This window comes from Microcaecilia unicolor, chromosome 4 (genome assembly GCF_901765095.1).
Source record: "Microcaecilia unicolor chromosome 4, aMicUni1.1, whole genome shotgun sequence".
Lineage (NCBI taxonomy): Eukaryota > Metazoa > Chordata > Amphibia > Gymnophiona > Siphonopidae > Microcaecilia > Microcaecilia unicolor.
The window spans coordinates 6,829,715-6,845,520 of NC_044034.1; the positions used below are offsets into that span (position 1 = coordinate 6,829,715).

Consider the following 15,806-nt stretch of genomic DNA (forward strand, 5'->3'; position numbering starts at 1 on the left):
GCTCCAGATGGTTCGAGGTCTTTGGGGTGAAGAAAACCAGTGGCTGCCTGGTCTAGTGTACCTTGTCTCTGTGTAGGAAGGGGAACAGGGTTTGCTTCTGATGAGGATTAGTGGCAGACCTGGATAAGAAGCTGTGGATGGAATTCCAATCCAGCTGTTCTCTACTGGACTGAATGTCCCTATGATGGGGATTTGGACAGTTTGTGACCACTGGTGTGATGGGGCCCAGTGGTTGCTGTGGTTACCTTGTCGTGTTCATGTGTGGGTGCAGAAGGCATGGTGCGACTGGCATGGTTGTGTGGTTATAGCCCTAAGGCGGTCTCGGAGATTCCTGGTGGTTGTGGGAGCCCCAGGTGCCCTAGTGAGTGATGGCTCTCTACCCCTAGGCAAGGTGGCCCAGGCAGTGGTATGGTTGAGCTGAGGGGTAGGACATGTAAGGGAGTAAGTGGCATAGTGGCAGGTGTCCTTAGAAACATTCCCTCACTGATGAAGCAGGTTAGCCACATTATGGCACTAAACCTGCCATGTCCGAGGCTGAAGCAGATCCAACATAAGCGTAGGGATGTTAGGCTGTCTGGCAGAACAGAACAGGGAAGCTGCCTTGCAGTGTAGGTTACCAGAATCCAGCTAAGGTAGGCCATGTTTTAACTTTAGCTTTAAAAGGATCCCGTACTTGAGGTCTACCTCGAGCTAGACCTGTGTTTGTACAACTACTACTTAACATTTCTAAAGTGCTACTAGGGTTACACAGCGCTGTACAATTTAACATGGAAGGACAGTCCCTGCTCAAGGAGCTTACAATCTAAAAGACAGGTGTACAATCTAAAGACAAGTGTGGAGTCCGTCTGATAGGGAATACTATATTTCACGAAAGGTTAGGTGCCGAACGCAGCATTGAAGAGGTGAGTTTTAAGCAGAGATTTGAAAATGGGTAGGGAGGGAGCTTGGCGTAGGGGTTGAGGAAGATTGTTCCAGGCAAAGGGTGAGGCAAGGCAGAATGAGCGGAGCCTAGAGTTGGCAGTGGTGGAGAAGGGAACTGAAAGGAGGGATTTGTCCTGTGAGCAGAGGTTACGGGCGGGGACATAGGGGGAGATGAGGATAGAGAGGTAGTGAGGAGCCGCAGACCGGGTGCATTTGTAGGTAAGGAGGAGAAGTTTGAATTGTATGCGGTATCTGATCGGAAGCCAGTGAAGTGACTTGAGGAGAGGGGTGGTGTGAGTATATCAGTTCTGGCGGAATATAAGACGTGCGGCAGCGTTCTGAACGGATTGAAGGGGGGATAGATGGCTAAGTGGGAGACCGGTGAGGAGTAGGTTGCAGTAGTCAAGGCGAGAGGTAATGAGAGCGTGGACGAGAGTTCGTGTGGTGTGCTCAGATAGGAAAGGGCGAATTTTGCTGATGTTGAAGAGGAAGAAGCGACAGTACAACCCTGTAAGTAGCTGTATGTACTGTGGGTATGAGGCGTGTCAGCTGCAGGCCTGTATGGAGTTTGCCTCTGAAAGTAAAGTGACCTTATTCTTTATTTACTGTACCTGTGAGGTAACTGGGTTCAGCATTTGTTTAATAAAGAGGTTTTGTTTCATTTTTTAATCCTTGTCTGGCTGTGTTTTATGAAGACCTCCCGCTCCAACCCTGCTCGCACTGTCACAGTTACTACTACTACTACTTATCATTTCTATAGCGCTACTAGACGTCTTGCGAGGCAGCCATTTTAAAGAAGATGTGTCAGCAAGAGGGTCAGTGCCGGCAGCGGGCAGGATCTTTCCTGCCCCAAAGATTCCACTAGACCACAAGGGTGGCTTCAGGCATGTGCTGGGAGGGCACCCTGCAGCTCGGGGGACCGTGGGAGCGGGAGGTCTGGAATAGGTAGATCTTTATTGTTAAATTTTTATGTAATCTCACTTACATTTTCAAACATGCCGGCTTGTGCATAGGGATGTACACAGAGGAAGAATAATAGTGGAATAACTTTTCATATATAGAGTACTAACTTGTTATAAATCGTAATCAGCGTGTCATTTGGAGGGGCTGGTTATAGGGACACCCTAGCACGTGTTATATTCGTGCAGAGATTTTTTTTTTCTCTCCTGGTAAAGGGCCACTAAAACAGACATCATGTTATGAGAATCAGGTGCTCAACATTCAGAGTTTCTATCTATCTGTTTGTTTGTTTATTTATTTATTTATGATTTGCTTACTTTATTTTTTGTCTATTAGATTGTAAGCTCTTTGAGCAGGGACTGTCTTTCTTCTATGTTTGTGCAGCGCTGCGTACGCCTTGTAGCGCTATAGAAATGCTAAATAGTAGTAGTAGTAGTCTCTTGTAACCAGAGCTAATAGTGTGATGTCATAATGCCTCAGTCCACCAATAAGAGCCAACCTCATCAGTGATGTCACAATGGCTTGATTGTCCTATACTTGGCTCACTTTTATTACATAGCTCTTTGAGCAGGGACTGTCTTTCTTCTATGTTTGTGCAGCGCTGCGTACGCCTTGTAGCGCTATAGAAATGCTAAATAGTAGTAGTAGTAGTTATGGCATTTTATCCCACATTAAACATGGATTAGATTGGAACCTGGGAGCATTTAAAATCTTTTTTTTTCCTGTGCCTACAAAAAGAAAAAAAAGATGGCATGTGGGAACTCGCTCCCTTTGCTTTGTGGAATGCAGTGGTATATTATAAAAATGCACTTGCATTTTTTTGTTTATTACTACTGTTTCACAGAGAAGGTATTGATTTTTTTTTTTAATTTTTTGTTACATTTGTACCCCGCGCTTTCTCACTCATGGCAGGCTCAATGCGGCTTACAGGTATTGATTAATGAGGGAAGGGTTTCCTTCAGCAGAATTGTCCAGAGTCAGACTAAGGGCTCTGTTTACTAAGCCGCGCTAGAGGTGCGTTAGTGTTTTTACTGCGAGCTAACCATTAGCGCACGCTGTGTAGGTGCCCACAATATTCCTATGGGTGCCTACATAGTGCGCAGTAATTTTGTGCATGTGCTAAAAACGCTAGCACACCTTAGGAAACAGAGCCCTAAATGTGCCAACATTGTCCAGTTCAGCACACTATTAGAGGCCAAGTTCATACAAAGTTAATTATGTTCAGTGGAAAAGAAATCTGTTGGCTCAGGATGTGTGCTAACCTTTATACCTTTCAGGAAATCTAGACTGCCCCTATTTGACTGACTGTACATTTGTCCTTTAGATTGTAAGCTCCTTTGAGCAGGGACTGTCCTTCTATGTTAAATTGTACAGCGCTGCGTAACCCTAGTAGCGCTTTAGAAATGTCAAGTAGTAGTAGTAGTAGTAGTATTCAGTCACTGTTTTGTTATCAAAATTTGTACTTCAGCATGATCTTATTTCAAATCTTTGGAAGCGATGTCTTGAAGAGTTAGATGGAAACATTTGTCTTTCCATGGAAGACACAAAGATCTGCAACAGAACAGACACCACTGAGGGGGCAGACAGAATAAGAAGTGACCTAGGAAACCTTAACAGGTAAGGTTCAGGGCAAAAAAGTGCAGAGTGATTCCTCTGGATCAGCTTAGTTATCAGAACAGCAGGCTGAGAACTAGGGAAGCCAGGAGTCAAATGCTCCTTGTGACCTTGAACAAAATCACTTCACTCTCCCTTGCCTCAGATATACAGATAGACTGATGCATTATAATGTACCTTGCGCTACCAATGAAGAGCTGTGAGCTAAATCTAAATAACTATATAGCTTACCCTTTCAAATCTTTACTTAAAGCAAGTCACAATTCAAATACAATTTGAGCTGTTAACAGAGGGCAAAGTGGTTTTCCCCGAGGTAACATGGAACATCAGTAGGACTGGCTTCCCTAATTCTCAGCTCCCCAGGCTTGCTGCTGCTGCTACTACCACAACCTCCCTCCCCTGGGCTGATCGCCACCACTTTACTTGTTCAGCGCAGACATAAGCCTTTCCTCCTCAAGGCCTCACCCCAGTACTGCCATGACTGTCCCATCCTCTGTGACAACTCCCTGTTGAAAGGAGTGGAATGTGCAGTGCAGGCCTGGCGTTACTGTAATGTAAGCATGGTGCCCCCAAATGTTGGAGCTCCCCTGCAATGCTTACCATGTTCTTCCAGCCCTGAATATGTGCCACTGGGTGATCATATTGGATGATCTCAAAGTAATGAAATAGTGTAAGATAATGCAGTGGCCAGAGCTGGAGGAATGTCAGAGGGCACCAGAAGATGATCTGAAAGATTTTACTCATTCATACTATTAGACAGAACTGACCTGGAGTGGGTAGTGCAATAGGCTGAGAACCAGGGGAACAGGGTTCAATTTCCACTTAAATTGTGAGGGTTACCATATGGCTCCAGAAAAAGGAGGACGGATTGAGCCAGCCGGGTTTTACTTCCATTGCTTTCAAGCAATGGAAGTAAAACCCAGCTGGCTCAATTACTTCCATTGAAAGCAATGGAAGTAAAACCTGGCTGGCTCAATCCGTCCTCCTTTTTCTGGAGCCATATGGTAACCCTAATTTTTGTGAGCCCACTGGGGACAGAGGAAGTACCTGTCTGTAATGAATGTGAACTACTTTGGCAGTATATCAAATACATGACTCCTATCAGCCCAAGTTCAATAGGGTATGGATATGATAAAGGCAGTGTAGAAAGTGCACAAAAAGCCTTAAAGATGAGACACAGGGTCCTAAATATTCCTTCCTTACAGGAGAGAAGAGATGGAAGACCAAACGGCAGCCGGCATGGTTGAAAAGTGAGGTGAACAAAGCTATCAGTGCTAAAAGAAAATCCTTCAGAAAATGGAAGAAGGAACCGACTGAAAATAATAAGAAACAGCATAAGGAATGTCAGGGTCAAATGCAAAGCGCTGATAAGGAAGGCAAAGAGGGACTTGAAAAAAAAAGATTGCGTTGGAGGCTAAAACACGTGGAGGGGCATAATCGAACGCGAAGGCCTATCTCCATGGGCGTCTATGTCCGAAAACGGGTATGTGAAGAGGCGGGACAGACCGTATTTTCGAAAAAATGGATGTTTTTCAACTGGGCGTTTGTTTTTTTTTAGCGATAATGGAAACTAAAAACGCCCAGCTCAAAAACGTCCTAATTCGAGCCATTTGGTCGTGGGAGGGGCCACAATTCGTAGTACACTCGCCCCCCTGACATGCCAGGACACCAACTGGGCACCCTAAAGGTCAGTGCGGTGGACTTCAGACAACGCTCCCACATGCATAGCTCTCTTACCACGGGTGCTGAGCACCCAACCCCCCTCCCCCAAAACTCACTACCCACAAATGTACAACCCATAGCTCTTAGGGGTGAAGGGGGCACCTACATGTGGGTACAGTGGGTTTTGGAGGCCTCCCATTTACCAGCACAAGTGTTACAGGTAGGGGGGGGTGGGCCTGGGTCCACCTGGCTGAAGTGCATTGCGGTACCTACTAAAAGTGGTCCAGGGACCTGCATACATGCAGGCCTCTAGGACTTGTTGCTGCTATATAACATTGGCACACCAGTTGACACCTGAAGATTAATCTCTCCAAAAACGTCCTTTATTGGAATAAGCACGCTTACTCACAGTTAACTGCAGATCAGAGGTTGTGCCCCACTGGCAACAAGTCTCCCTGGTACTGAGATGAGCAGTAGGTCAGAGCTGGCAGAATGGTGTACAATGCCCTCTTTCAGCCACATTCAAGGTAAGAACTAAGTTCTGTAACGTGGCTAACACGTGAAAGGGATCTAAAACTGGCTTTCAAAAATGGCCACTACCTCATGGACTACCGGAAACAAAACAGGGCACACTCTGACCCAGTAAGCAGGGGGAAAAGCACCATGGGAGTAGAGCCTACCAACTACCAACATCGTGAGCATTTGCCACAAGCTACTGGAATCACGGGAGCCCAATACCCTACACCCACCACAATGCATTGCTGATGTGACTCTGCAGTGCACATAACAGAAAAGGTGTCACACTCACCCGAGAGCCACATCAGAACCAGGGAAAGGCTGTCACAGGATAGAACACATTCTGCTGTCATGGAGGTGGGTACGGCATTTGAGGCTGGCATAGAGGCTGGAAAAAAAGTTTGTAAAGTGGTTTTTTTTTTGTGTGAGGGGGTTAGTGACCACTGGGGGAGTCCGGGGAGGTCATCTCCGATTCCCTCCAGTGGTCATCTGGTCAGTTGGGGCACTTTTTTGGGACTTGTTCGTGAAAAAAAAAGGGTCCACAAAAAGTGACCCAAAATCGCGGTAAAAACGCCTTTTTTTTCGATTATCAGCTAAAGACGCCCATCTCTCCTCGGCCGATAACCACGCCCCAGTTCCGCCTTCACCACGCCTCCGACACGCCCCCGTCAACTTTACCCTTTTCCGCGTTGGATTGAAGTTGGAAACGCCCAAAATCAGCTTTCGATTATACAGATTTGGGCGCCCACGGGAGAAAGACGCCCATCTCCCGATTTAGGTCGCAATATAGGCGTTTTTCTCTTTTGATTATAAGCAGGATAGTAATTTTTTTTTAGGTACATTAAAAACAGGAAGCCGGCAAAAGAATCGGCTGGACCGATAGATGACCGAGGGGTAAAAGAGGCGATCAGGGACGATAAAGCCATAGTGGAGAGATTAAATAAATTATTTGCTTCGGTCTTCATAGAGGAAGATTTGGGATAGATACCGGTGCCAGAAATGGTATTCAAAGCTGACGAGTCAGAGCAACTGAATTAATTCTCTATAACCCTGGAGGATATAACGGGGCAGTTCTACAAATTGAAGAGTAGCAAATCTCCTGGACCGGATGGTATTCATCCCAGAGTACTGATAGAACTGAAAAATGAACTTGCGGAGCTATTGTTAGTAATATGTAATTTATCCTTAAAATCGAGCGTGGTACTGGAAGATTGGAAAGTGGCAAATGTAATGCCGATTTTTAAAAAAGGTTCCAGAGGACATCCAGGAAATTATAGACAGGTGAGCCTGACGTCGGTGCCGGGCAAAATGGTAGAGACTTTATAAAGAACAAAATTACAGAGCATATTCAAAAGCATGAATTAATGAGACAAAGTCAACATGGATTTAGTAAAGGGAAATCTTGCCTCACCAATCTACTACATTTCTTTGAAGGGGTGAACAAACATGTGGATAAAGGTGAGCCGGTTGATATTGTGTATCTGGATTTTCAAAAGACATTTGACAAAGTACCTCATGAAAGACTCCAGGGGAAATTGGAGAGTCATGGGATAGGAGGTACTGTCCTGTTGTGCATTAAAAACTGGTTAAAAGATAGAAAACAGAGAGTAGGGTTAAATGGTCAGTATTCTCAATGGAGAAGGGTAGTTAGTGGGGTTCCCCAGGGGTCTGTGCTGGGACTGCTGCTTTTTAACATATTTATAAATTATCTAGAGATGGGAGTAACTAGTGAGGTAATTAAATTTGCTGATGACACAAAGTTATTAAAAGTTGTTAAATCGCAGGAGGATTGTGAAAAATTACAAGAGGACCTTACTAGACTGGGAGACTGGGCGTCTAAATGGCAGATGACGTTTAATGTGAGCAAGTGCAAAGTGATGCATGTGGGAAAGAGGAACCTGAATTATAGTTATGTAATGCACGGTTCCACATTAGGAGTCACCGACTAGGAAAGGGATTTAAGTGTCATCGTTGATAATACGTTGAAACCTTCTGCTCAGTGTGTGGCAGCAGCTAAGAAAACATATAGAATGTTAGGTATTATTAGGAAAGGCATGGAAAACAAAAATGAGGACATTATAATTTATTTATTTATTTATGGCATTTATATCCCACATTATTCCCACCCATGGACAGGCTCAATGTGGCGTACAATAGTCTATTAAGCAACATTATTACAAAATACAGGAATTAGCGTCAGAGAAGGGAAAGAGGAACAACAGGAGGGAGAGGGAGAGAGGGGAAGGTGACAATTTGTCGATGTGGCTGCCGTGGCTCAGAGGGATGTAACACCAGGAGGGCCCATGGCATATGCTCTACCGAAAAGGAAGGTCTTGAGCCGCTTCTTAAAGGTCGGGTGATCTGGGGTGAATTTGACCACTTGGGGCAGTCCGTTCCAGGATTGAGTGCTAAGATAAGAAAAAGAGGAAGCATAGACAGTCTTATATTTGAGGCCACTGAGAGCTGGATAGTGGAGATTGAGATACGTGCGAGCTGACTTGCGGGAGTTCCTGGGCGGCAAATTAATGAGAGTGTCCATGTAAGCAGGAGCGTCTCCATAGATGATTTTGTGCACCAATGTGCAGATCTTGAAAACGATACGGTCCTTCACAGGAAGCCAATCCAACCTCTCACGTAATGGGCTTGAACTTTCAAATCTCGATTTTCCGAAGATGAGTCGAGCTGCTGTGTTCTGAGCAGTTTGCAATTTCTTAAGTAGCGTGGATGTGCATCCCCCATAGGTACTGTTGCAGTAATCGAGACGACTTATAACTAGGGACTGAACTAGGTAGTGGAATACCTCTCTAGGGAAATAAGGCTGGATACGCTTAAGTTTCCAAAGAGTGAAGAACATTTGTTTGACTACAGAGTTCACTTGCTGCTCCAATGTCAAAGATCTATCAATTATGACTACCAAGATTTTTAGGGACTCCGAAACTGGCAGGACAAGCTCAGGAGTGATTAGTGTAGGAGGTCTGAGTTTGTTGAAATGAGAGGTGAGGACCAAACAATGTGTTTTCTTGGCATTGATTTTGAGTCGAAATGAGTTGGCCCAGTCAAGCATGGTGTTAAAGCCTTGTTGGATCTTACTAGTTATTTCATTTAGGTCTTTCTCAAAAGGGATGAAGATAGTGATATCGTCGACATAGATAAATGGGTTTAGTCCCAGTTTGGAAAGAGCCGCTGCCAAGGGAATCAACATCATGTTGAAGAGGGTTGGCGATAATGGGGAACCCTGCGGCACTCCACAGTCTGCTTTCTAATGAGGTGATAAGGTAGAGTAAGCATACACTTGGTAAGTTCTTGATGTAAGAAAGCTTCTTAGCCAGGCCAGCACGTTACCACAGGCACTGAAATAATCTAGAAGCCGCAGCAGGATGCCATGATGCACCATGTCGAAGGCACTAGACATGTCAAACTGTAAGAGCAAAATACTCTTTCCTACTGCTATTTCCCTCTTGAAGTTGGACAGAAGAGTGATAAGCACAGTCTCAGTACTGTGGAGCGGCCGGAAGCCCGATTGCGAGGCATGCAGAATATTGAACTAGTCCAAGTGCTCACTAAGCTGTTTATTCACCATGCTCTCCATAAGCTTCACAAAAAGGGGAATGGAAGCTATTGGTCGGTAGTTGGACAGATCACTACTCTTTTTCTTGGTATCTTTGGGCACTGGGGTTAGTAAGATGTTACCATAATTTACTGGGAACTTGCCATTACCAAGCATATAGTTGAGGTGCAGCGTCAGGTCGTCCAGGAAACAGGCAGGGGCGCATTGGAGCAAATAATTGGGACATACATCCAGCCTGCAGTATTTCCTGACAAATCTTCGAATGCCTTTGTATCGCTCCATGGTGAGACCGCACCTCGAATATTGTGTTCAATTCTGGTCGCCGCATCTCAAAAAAGATATAGTGGAATTAGAAAAGGTGCAGAGAAGGGCGACGAAAATGATAAAGAGGATGGGACGACTTCCCTATGAGGAAAGGCTAAAGCGGCTAGGGTTCTTCTGCTTGGAGAAAAGGCGGCTGAGGGGAGATATGATAGAGGTCTATAAAATAATGAGTGGAGTGGAATGGGTAGATGTGAAGCGTCTGTTTACGCTTTCCAAAAATACTAGGACTAGGGGGCATGCGATGAAGCTACAATGAAGTAAATTTAAAATGAATCAGAGAAAAGTTTTCTTCACTCAACGTGTAATTAAACTCTGGAATTCGTTGCCAGAGAATGTGGTAAAGCCGGTTAGCTTAGCGGAGTTTAAAAAAGGTTTGGACGGCTTCCTAAAGGAAAAGTCCATAGACCATTATTAAATGGACTTGGGGAAAATTTACTATTTCTGGGATAAGCAGTATAAAATGTTTTGTACTTTTTTGGGATCTTGCCAGGTATTTGTGACCTGGATTGGCCACTGTTGGAAACAGGATGCTGGGCTTGATGGACCTTTGTTCTGTCCCAGTATGGCAATAATTATGTACTTACGTAAATACATGAAGGATAACCTAATACTCAAAAGCAAACATGTTTTCACGGAAAGGAAAGTCTGAACAATAGGTGACGGCATAAGACTCAAAAATAGCAGATGGAAATATTTGTCCACAGATAGGGCATGAATGAAACAAGCTCGAGCGGAGGAGGTAGAATTCAAGAGGGCTGGGGAAGCTGGGAGAACGCGTGAGGGGAGGAGGTGGGTTTCTAGCACTGCCCCCCGGAAAGGGAGGCAAATCAGTCCTCATACTGCTTAAATGATAACATCTATACCTCCCCTTCTCCCCCACCCTGAGACTGCTCTTACTCTAGTTACAGGAGCACACCCCTACTGACAAACAGTCTGCTTAAAAACCACCCATCTGAGAGTCTCCAGTGGATTCCACATCCTTGTGTAGCTCCTGCACAATGATCCTGAAAAAGCTTCTCTGTTCAGCCTGTCTACCTGAAACGTTTTCATTAATTGCGAAGTAAACAAAAAACTAGAAAACAAGACCATACTTCTTGTTCTCATCTCCTTCAGCTCTTATCTACTCAGTTTTCTGGGTTAAAACAAAGTCATATTTTTATACTTTTAGGCACTGCAGAGAGGGATTGGCATACAGAATTCAGAACTGCTCTTTTTTTATTACCAATTACCAGATATTATTATCACTTTCTCATCCTATTACCTGCTTGCCTGCTTGTGTTTCAGACAGAACACAGCCTGAGCTTTCAGACATCAAAATCCCTTTTGGGAAGTATGAACTCCCCCTTAAATCACAAGTCAGGAACCTTGGAATACAGTTAGATTCAACACTTACTCTGATTCCCCAAATCCAAGCAACCTTCAAGAGCTGCTTCTCTCCTTACATCGAGAAGGTACTACTACTACTACTACTTATCATTTCTATAGCGCTACTAGACGTATGCAGCGCTGTACACTTGAACATGAACAGACAGTCCCTGCTCAACAGAGCTTACAATCTAATTAGGACAGACAAACAGGACAAACAAGAGAAAAGGGAATATTAAAGCGAGGATGATAAAATAAGGATTCTGAACAAGTGAACAAGGGTTAGGAATTAAAAGCAGCATCAAAAAGGTGGGCTTTTAGCTTAGATTTGAAGACGGTCAGAGATGGAGCTTGACGTACCGGCTCAGGAAGTCTATTCCAGGCATATGGTGCAGCAAAATAAAAGGAACGGAGTCTGGAGTTAGCAGTGGAGGAGAAGGGTGCAGATAAGAGAGATTTACCCAGTGAACGGAGTTCCCGGGGAGGAATGTATGGAGAGATGAGAATGGAGAGATACTGAGGAGCTGCAGAGTGAATGCACTTATAGGTCAATAAAAGGAGTTTATGCGGGAACGGATAGGAAGCCAGTGAAGTGACTTGAGGAGAGGGCTAATATGAGCGTAACGACCCTGGCAGAATATTAGTCGTGCAGGAGAATTTTGAACAGATTGAAGAGGAGAGAGATGGCCAAGTGGGAGACCTGTGAGAAGCAAGTTGCAATAGTCTAAGCGAGAGGTGATAAGAGCGTGGATAAGGGTTCTGGTAGTGTGCTCAGAAAGGAAAGGGTGAATTTTGCTGATATTATAGAGAAAGAAACGACAGGTTTTAGCAGTCTGTAAATCTTATCCCAGTTGTGCATGCCATGGTAACATCAAGACTGGATTACTGCAATGCACTATACAATGGTCTGACTACAAAGGGCCTGCACCAGCTCCAGTTGATTCAGAATGCAGCAGCAAGACTCATAGAAGGTTGCAAGCGACGTGACCACATCACACCATTTTTGCAAAAACTTCATTGGCTACCAGTACAATACAGGGCTAAATTTAAAACTCTGTCTGATCTTCAAGGCCCTGAAAGGAAATGGCCCCAAGTTTCTGAAGAATAGGATGATCCTCCACACACCGCCAAGGACACTAAGGTCCTCCCGAGGACTTTCACTAACTACACCCTCTCCAAAAGACATTACACGATGTGATACCTGCAAGTGAGCCTTCTCCGGAGTAGCCCCCACACTCTGGAATGCATTGCCTGAAAGGCTCCGCTTAACACAAGACTACCTCTACTTCAGGAAGCAGGTGAAAGCTTGGCTCTTCAACCAAGCCTTTAATGGAAGAAGTAACTAACTTGTTGGTCTCACTCACACACACAAGGATTGACTCAGGCTGCACATACTGCAGTGGGACATGTTTATCCACTCCTACCCTAGCTGAGATAATATTTAACCTTCTCTCTGACCTCATGAGCAACTTTCTTCAAATCAGTCACCTTACTTTCTAATTCTTCCTACTTTCTTACTCATCTATGTTACAACTTTGCCTTACCCTTCACTACCAATTATAATGTTCTAGTACATATTGTGTTGTCATTGCAAGTAGTATACCATGCCATACTGCCGTATTGTGGTTAGAATATTTTTACTGCTCTAATTGCCTCCTGTTCATGTTTGATCTATTCTTACTGTACACCGCCTTGAGTGAATTCCTTCAGAAAGGCGGTAAATAAATCCTAATACAATATATTTTCCCTGCGCAGAAGTGATGCCTACCAAAACTTTCTGGGCAGATGTAAGCCTGAGCTCAAGAGTGCCGGTGATTTCAGTTTAACACAATGAGTGTTAGCAGGCACAGTGCCAAGCCTGATACTCTCGCTGGCCTGGACTACTGCATGACTCACACATTTTTCCACTGCCAGCCCTTTTCTAACCATAGGGTTCACTGGTGATTTGCTAAAAATCAAAATGTTTTTTCTTAAGACAAAGCAGGAGTGAGGGTGAGTTTCCAAATCTCTGTTCAGCTGTTCTCCCTCATACATGCTCTGCTCTAGAAGCACAAACACTAAGTACTAGCCCCACTCACCAGAGGTGTCACCGGTGCTGTTCCCACTTGCATCTCCGGCCCTTGTACCTGGTTCTTTTGCAGACCCTCATTCCATTGTTCTGGTATCAACTTCATAGGGAAGAATGGCAGCCCCACAACCGGCCCTGGCCAGTGTCCCAGGCAGGGAGCTTACCACTGTCACACCGCAGATCAGTGGCTGGGCAGGAAAGAGAAGCCACAAAATAAGAAGTCAAGCAGAACGGTCCTGAAAAATGAAAAAGGGAGACCGGAAAGCTGACAGCCAATTCTAGGACAAGGCAGGGCAGGCACAGCTCTTCTTACCTGAGGCCAGGTGAGCTGGCTCCACCCCCTCCAGATATCATCACAGCCACCAAGCTTTGTGAAACAGGAGCTGTCAGTCAGCAAAGAAGAGAAGGGGGAAGCCACAGCTCACCAGCTCTTAAAGAGATAGCCTCTCTTTTTCTCCTCTGCCTCAGGGTTTTGGGTACTCTGGGTGAACCTTCAGCCTTACACGCTCCTCCCCTGAGATTCTAATAAGTAAACTCAATAATCTACTACTACTTATCATTTCTAAAGCGCTACTAGACGTACGCAGCGCTGTACACTTGAACATGAAGAGACAGTCCCTGCTCAACAGAGCTTACAATCTAATTAGGACTCACAAACAGGACAAATAAGGGAAAAGGACAAAGAGTAGCAAGATTCCGGAAACCCAAAGAGTAGCAAGATTCCGGAATCCCAAACACTACTACTACTACTTATCATTTCTATAGCACTACTAGATGTACACAGCGCTATACACTTGAACATGAAGAGATAGTCCCTGCTCGACAGAGCTTACAATCTAATTAGGACAAACAGGACAAATAAGGGATAAGGACAAAGGGTTGCAAAATTCTGGAATCCCAGAGAGTAGCAAGATTCCGGAATCCCAAACACTACTACTTTTCATTTCTATAGCACTACTAGATGTACACAGCGCTATACACTTGAACATGAAGAGACAAACATCACCCCACCCACATAAAGCCTGTAAAACTGCATAATTACACAGCATGATAGTGGGGATGGGACGACTTTCCTATGAAGAGAGTCTGAGAAGGCTAGGGCTTTTCAGCTTGGAGAAGAGACGGCTGAGGGGAGATATGATAGAAGTGTATAAAATAATGAGTGGAATGGATCGGGTGGATGTGAAGCGACTGTTCACGCTATCCAAAAATACTAGGACTAGAGGGCATGAGTTGAAGCTACAGTGTGGTAAATTTAAAACGAATCGGAGAAAATTTTTCTTCACCCAACGTGTAATTAGACTCTGGAATTCGTTGCCGGAGAACGTGGTACAGGCGGTTAGCTTGACGGAGTTTAAAAAGGGGTTAGATAGATTCCTAAAGGACAAGTCCATAGACCGCTATTAAATGGACTTGGAAAAATTCCGCATTTTTAGGTATAACTTGTCTGGAATGTTTTTACGTTTGGGGAGCGTGCCAGGTGCCCTTGACCTGGATTGGCCACTGTCGGTGACAGGATGCTGGGCTAGATGGACCTTTGGTCTTTCCCAGTATGGCACTACTTATGTACTTATGTACTTTTAAATATTAAACCTTTGCTCTTTGTGTATGTGTAATGAGGGCAATTTGTGTGGCTGTAAGTTCCTATTGGTTTGCTCTGACTGCGTCTGCTCTTTGCCACCCCTCAGAAGCTGCTGCTCTAGGCAACCGCCTAGCTTACCTAATGGTTACGCTGCCTTACTGTTCCTGTCACTCTTTTTCTCATCTTCTTACTGGAACCGATTTGCAGAGCTGCCTTTTGGGACATTTAGGGCAGTTCTGGTTTGGAACTTACATCCCAAAGCAGTGTGGAATTTATAGCTCCTGAGTGAACCCATTGAATTCAGCGCTTCGGATTGTCATTTCCCTCCTGGAATTGGGTAACCTGGCAGTTGTGGAATATGAGAGCAGGTAAAGTCCACTCAACCAGGGTCTGAGGTTACCAGGGCTCCGATGCTCAAAAGTAAATGCGGGCGCTGGAGGGCATTAGCTGCATACTGGTACCCGCATTTACCTACGCAGAATGATCAAAGGCCTGGAGCGTGGGAACAAATGAGTATGCAGACGAACAGCACAAGTAGCATGCTAATGTAGTCAAGCTCAGGCAAATGAGGTCATTTTGTATTCGTCCCCAATGCTCAGAAAAGAGCGCCCGAAACAAAATTGCCTTACCGCTACAAAAAATAACGTCAGGTCGGCGCAGGCGTTAGGCTGTTGGATGAAAAGTATTTCTCATGATTCTCTTGCATCTCTCATGCATATTTCTGCCTGTTTTGATTGCTTTTGGAAGCAGAAAGAAGCCCTTGCAAGCAGGGCTGCCGAGAGGGAGGGGGGGGGGCAAGGGGGACAAAATTCCCTGGGCCTGGGCCTCCAAGGGGGGCCCGGTGCCGGGGTCAGGTCAACGGCGCTGCAGTTCCCGGTCTCACCTGCCTGCCTCCTCGGCTCCGGGCCCCCTGCATTCGAAGCGGCAGTCACAGATCGCCTCCCTTCCGGCCTTCCCTCCCTGTGTCCTGCCCTCGCGGAAACCGGAAGTTACATCAGACGAGGGCGGGACACAGGGAGGGAAGGCCAGAAAAGAAGCGATCTGCGACTGCTGCCTTGAATGCAGGGGGCCCGGAGCCATTGAGGCAGGCAGGTGAGACCGCGGACTGCAGCGGCGGGGGGCGGCAGCGACGGGGAGGTGGAGGCGGGGTGGCCTTGCCCCGGGCCTGGCCGAGTCTCTCGGTGGCCCTGCTTGCAAGCCCTTAAGACCTAAGCGAAAGCACACAT

The 15,806-nt window shown here is 45.5% G+C and overlaps 1 protein-coding gene across 2 annotated transcripts in view; it reads right to left on the reverse strand.

Annotated features, from left to right (window-relative positions):
• Window positions 1-13,268, reverse strand: part of LOC115467811 (sodium-dependent proline transporter-like) — a 110,154-nt gene extending 96,886 nt beyond the window's left edge. For both annotated transcript variants that reach the window (XM_030199298.1, XM_030199297.1), the window contains exon 1: window positions 13,009-13,268. In XM_030199298.1, coding sequence (XP_030055158.1) covers window positions 13,009-13,104 — 96 coding nt within the window. In that variant the 5' untranslated portion in view covers window positions 13,105-13,268. The remainder of the gene's footprint in view (window positions 1-13,008) is intronic.
• Between the last annotated feature and the right edge of the window lie 2,538 nt (window positions 13,269-15,806).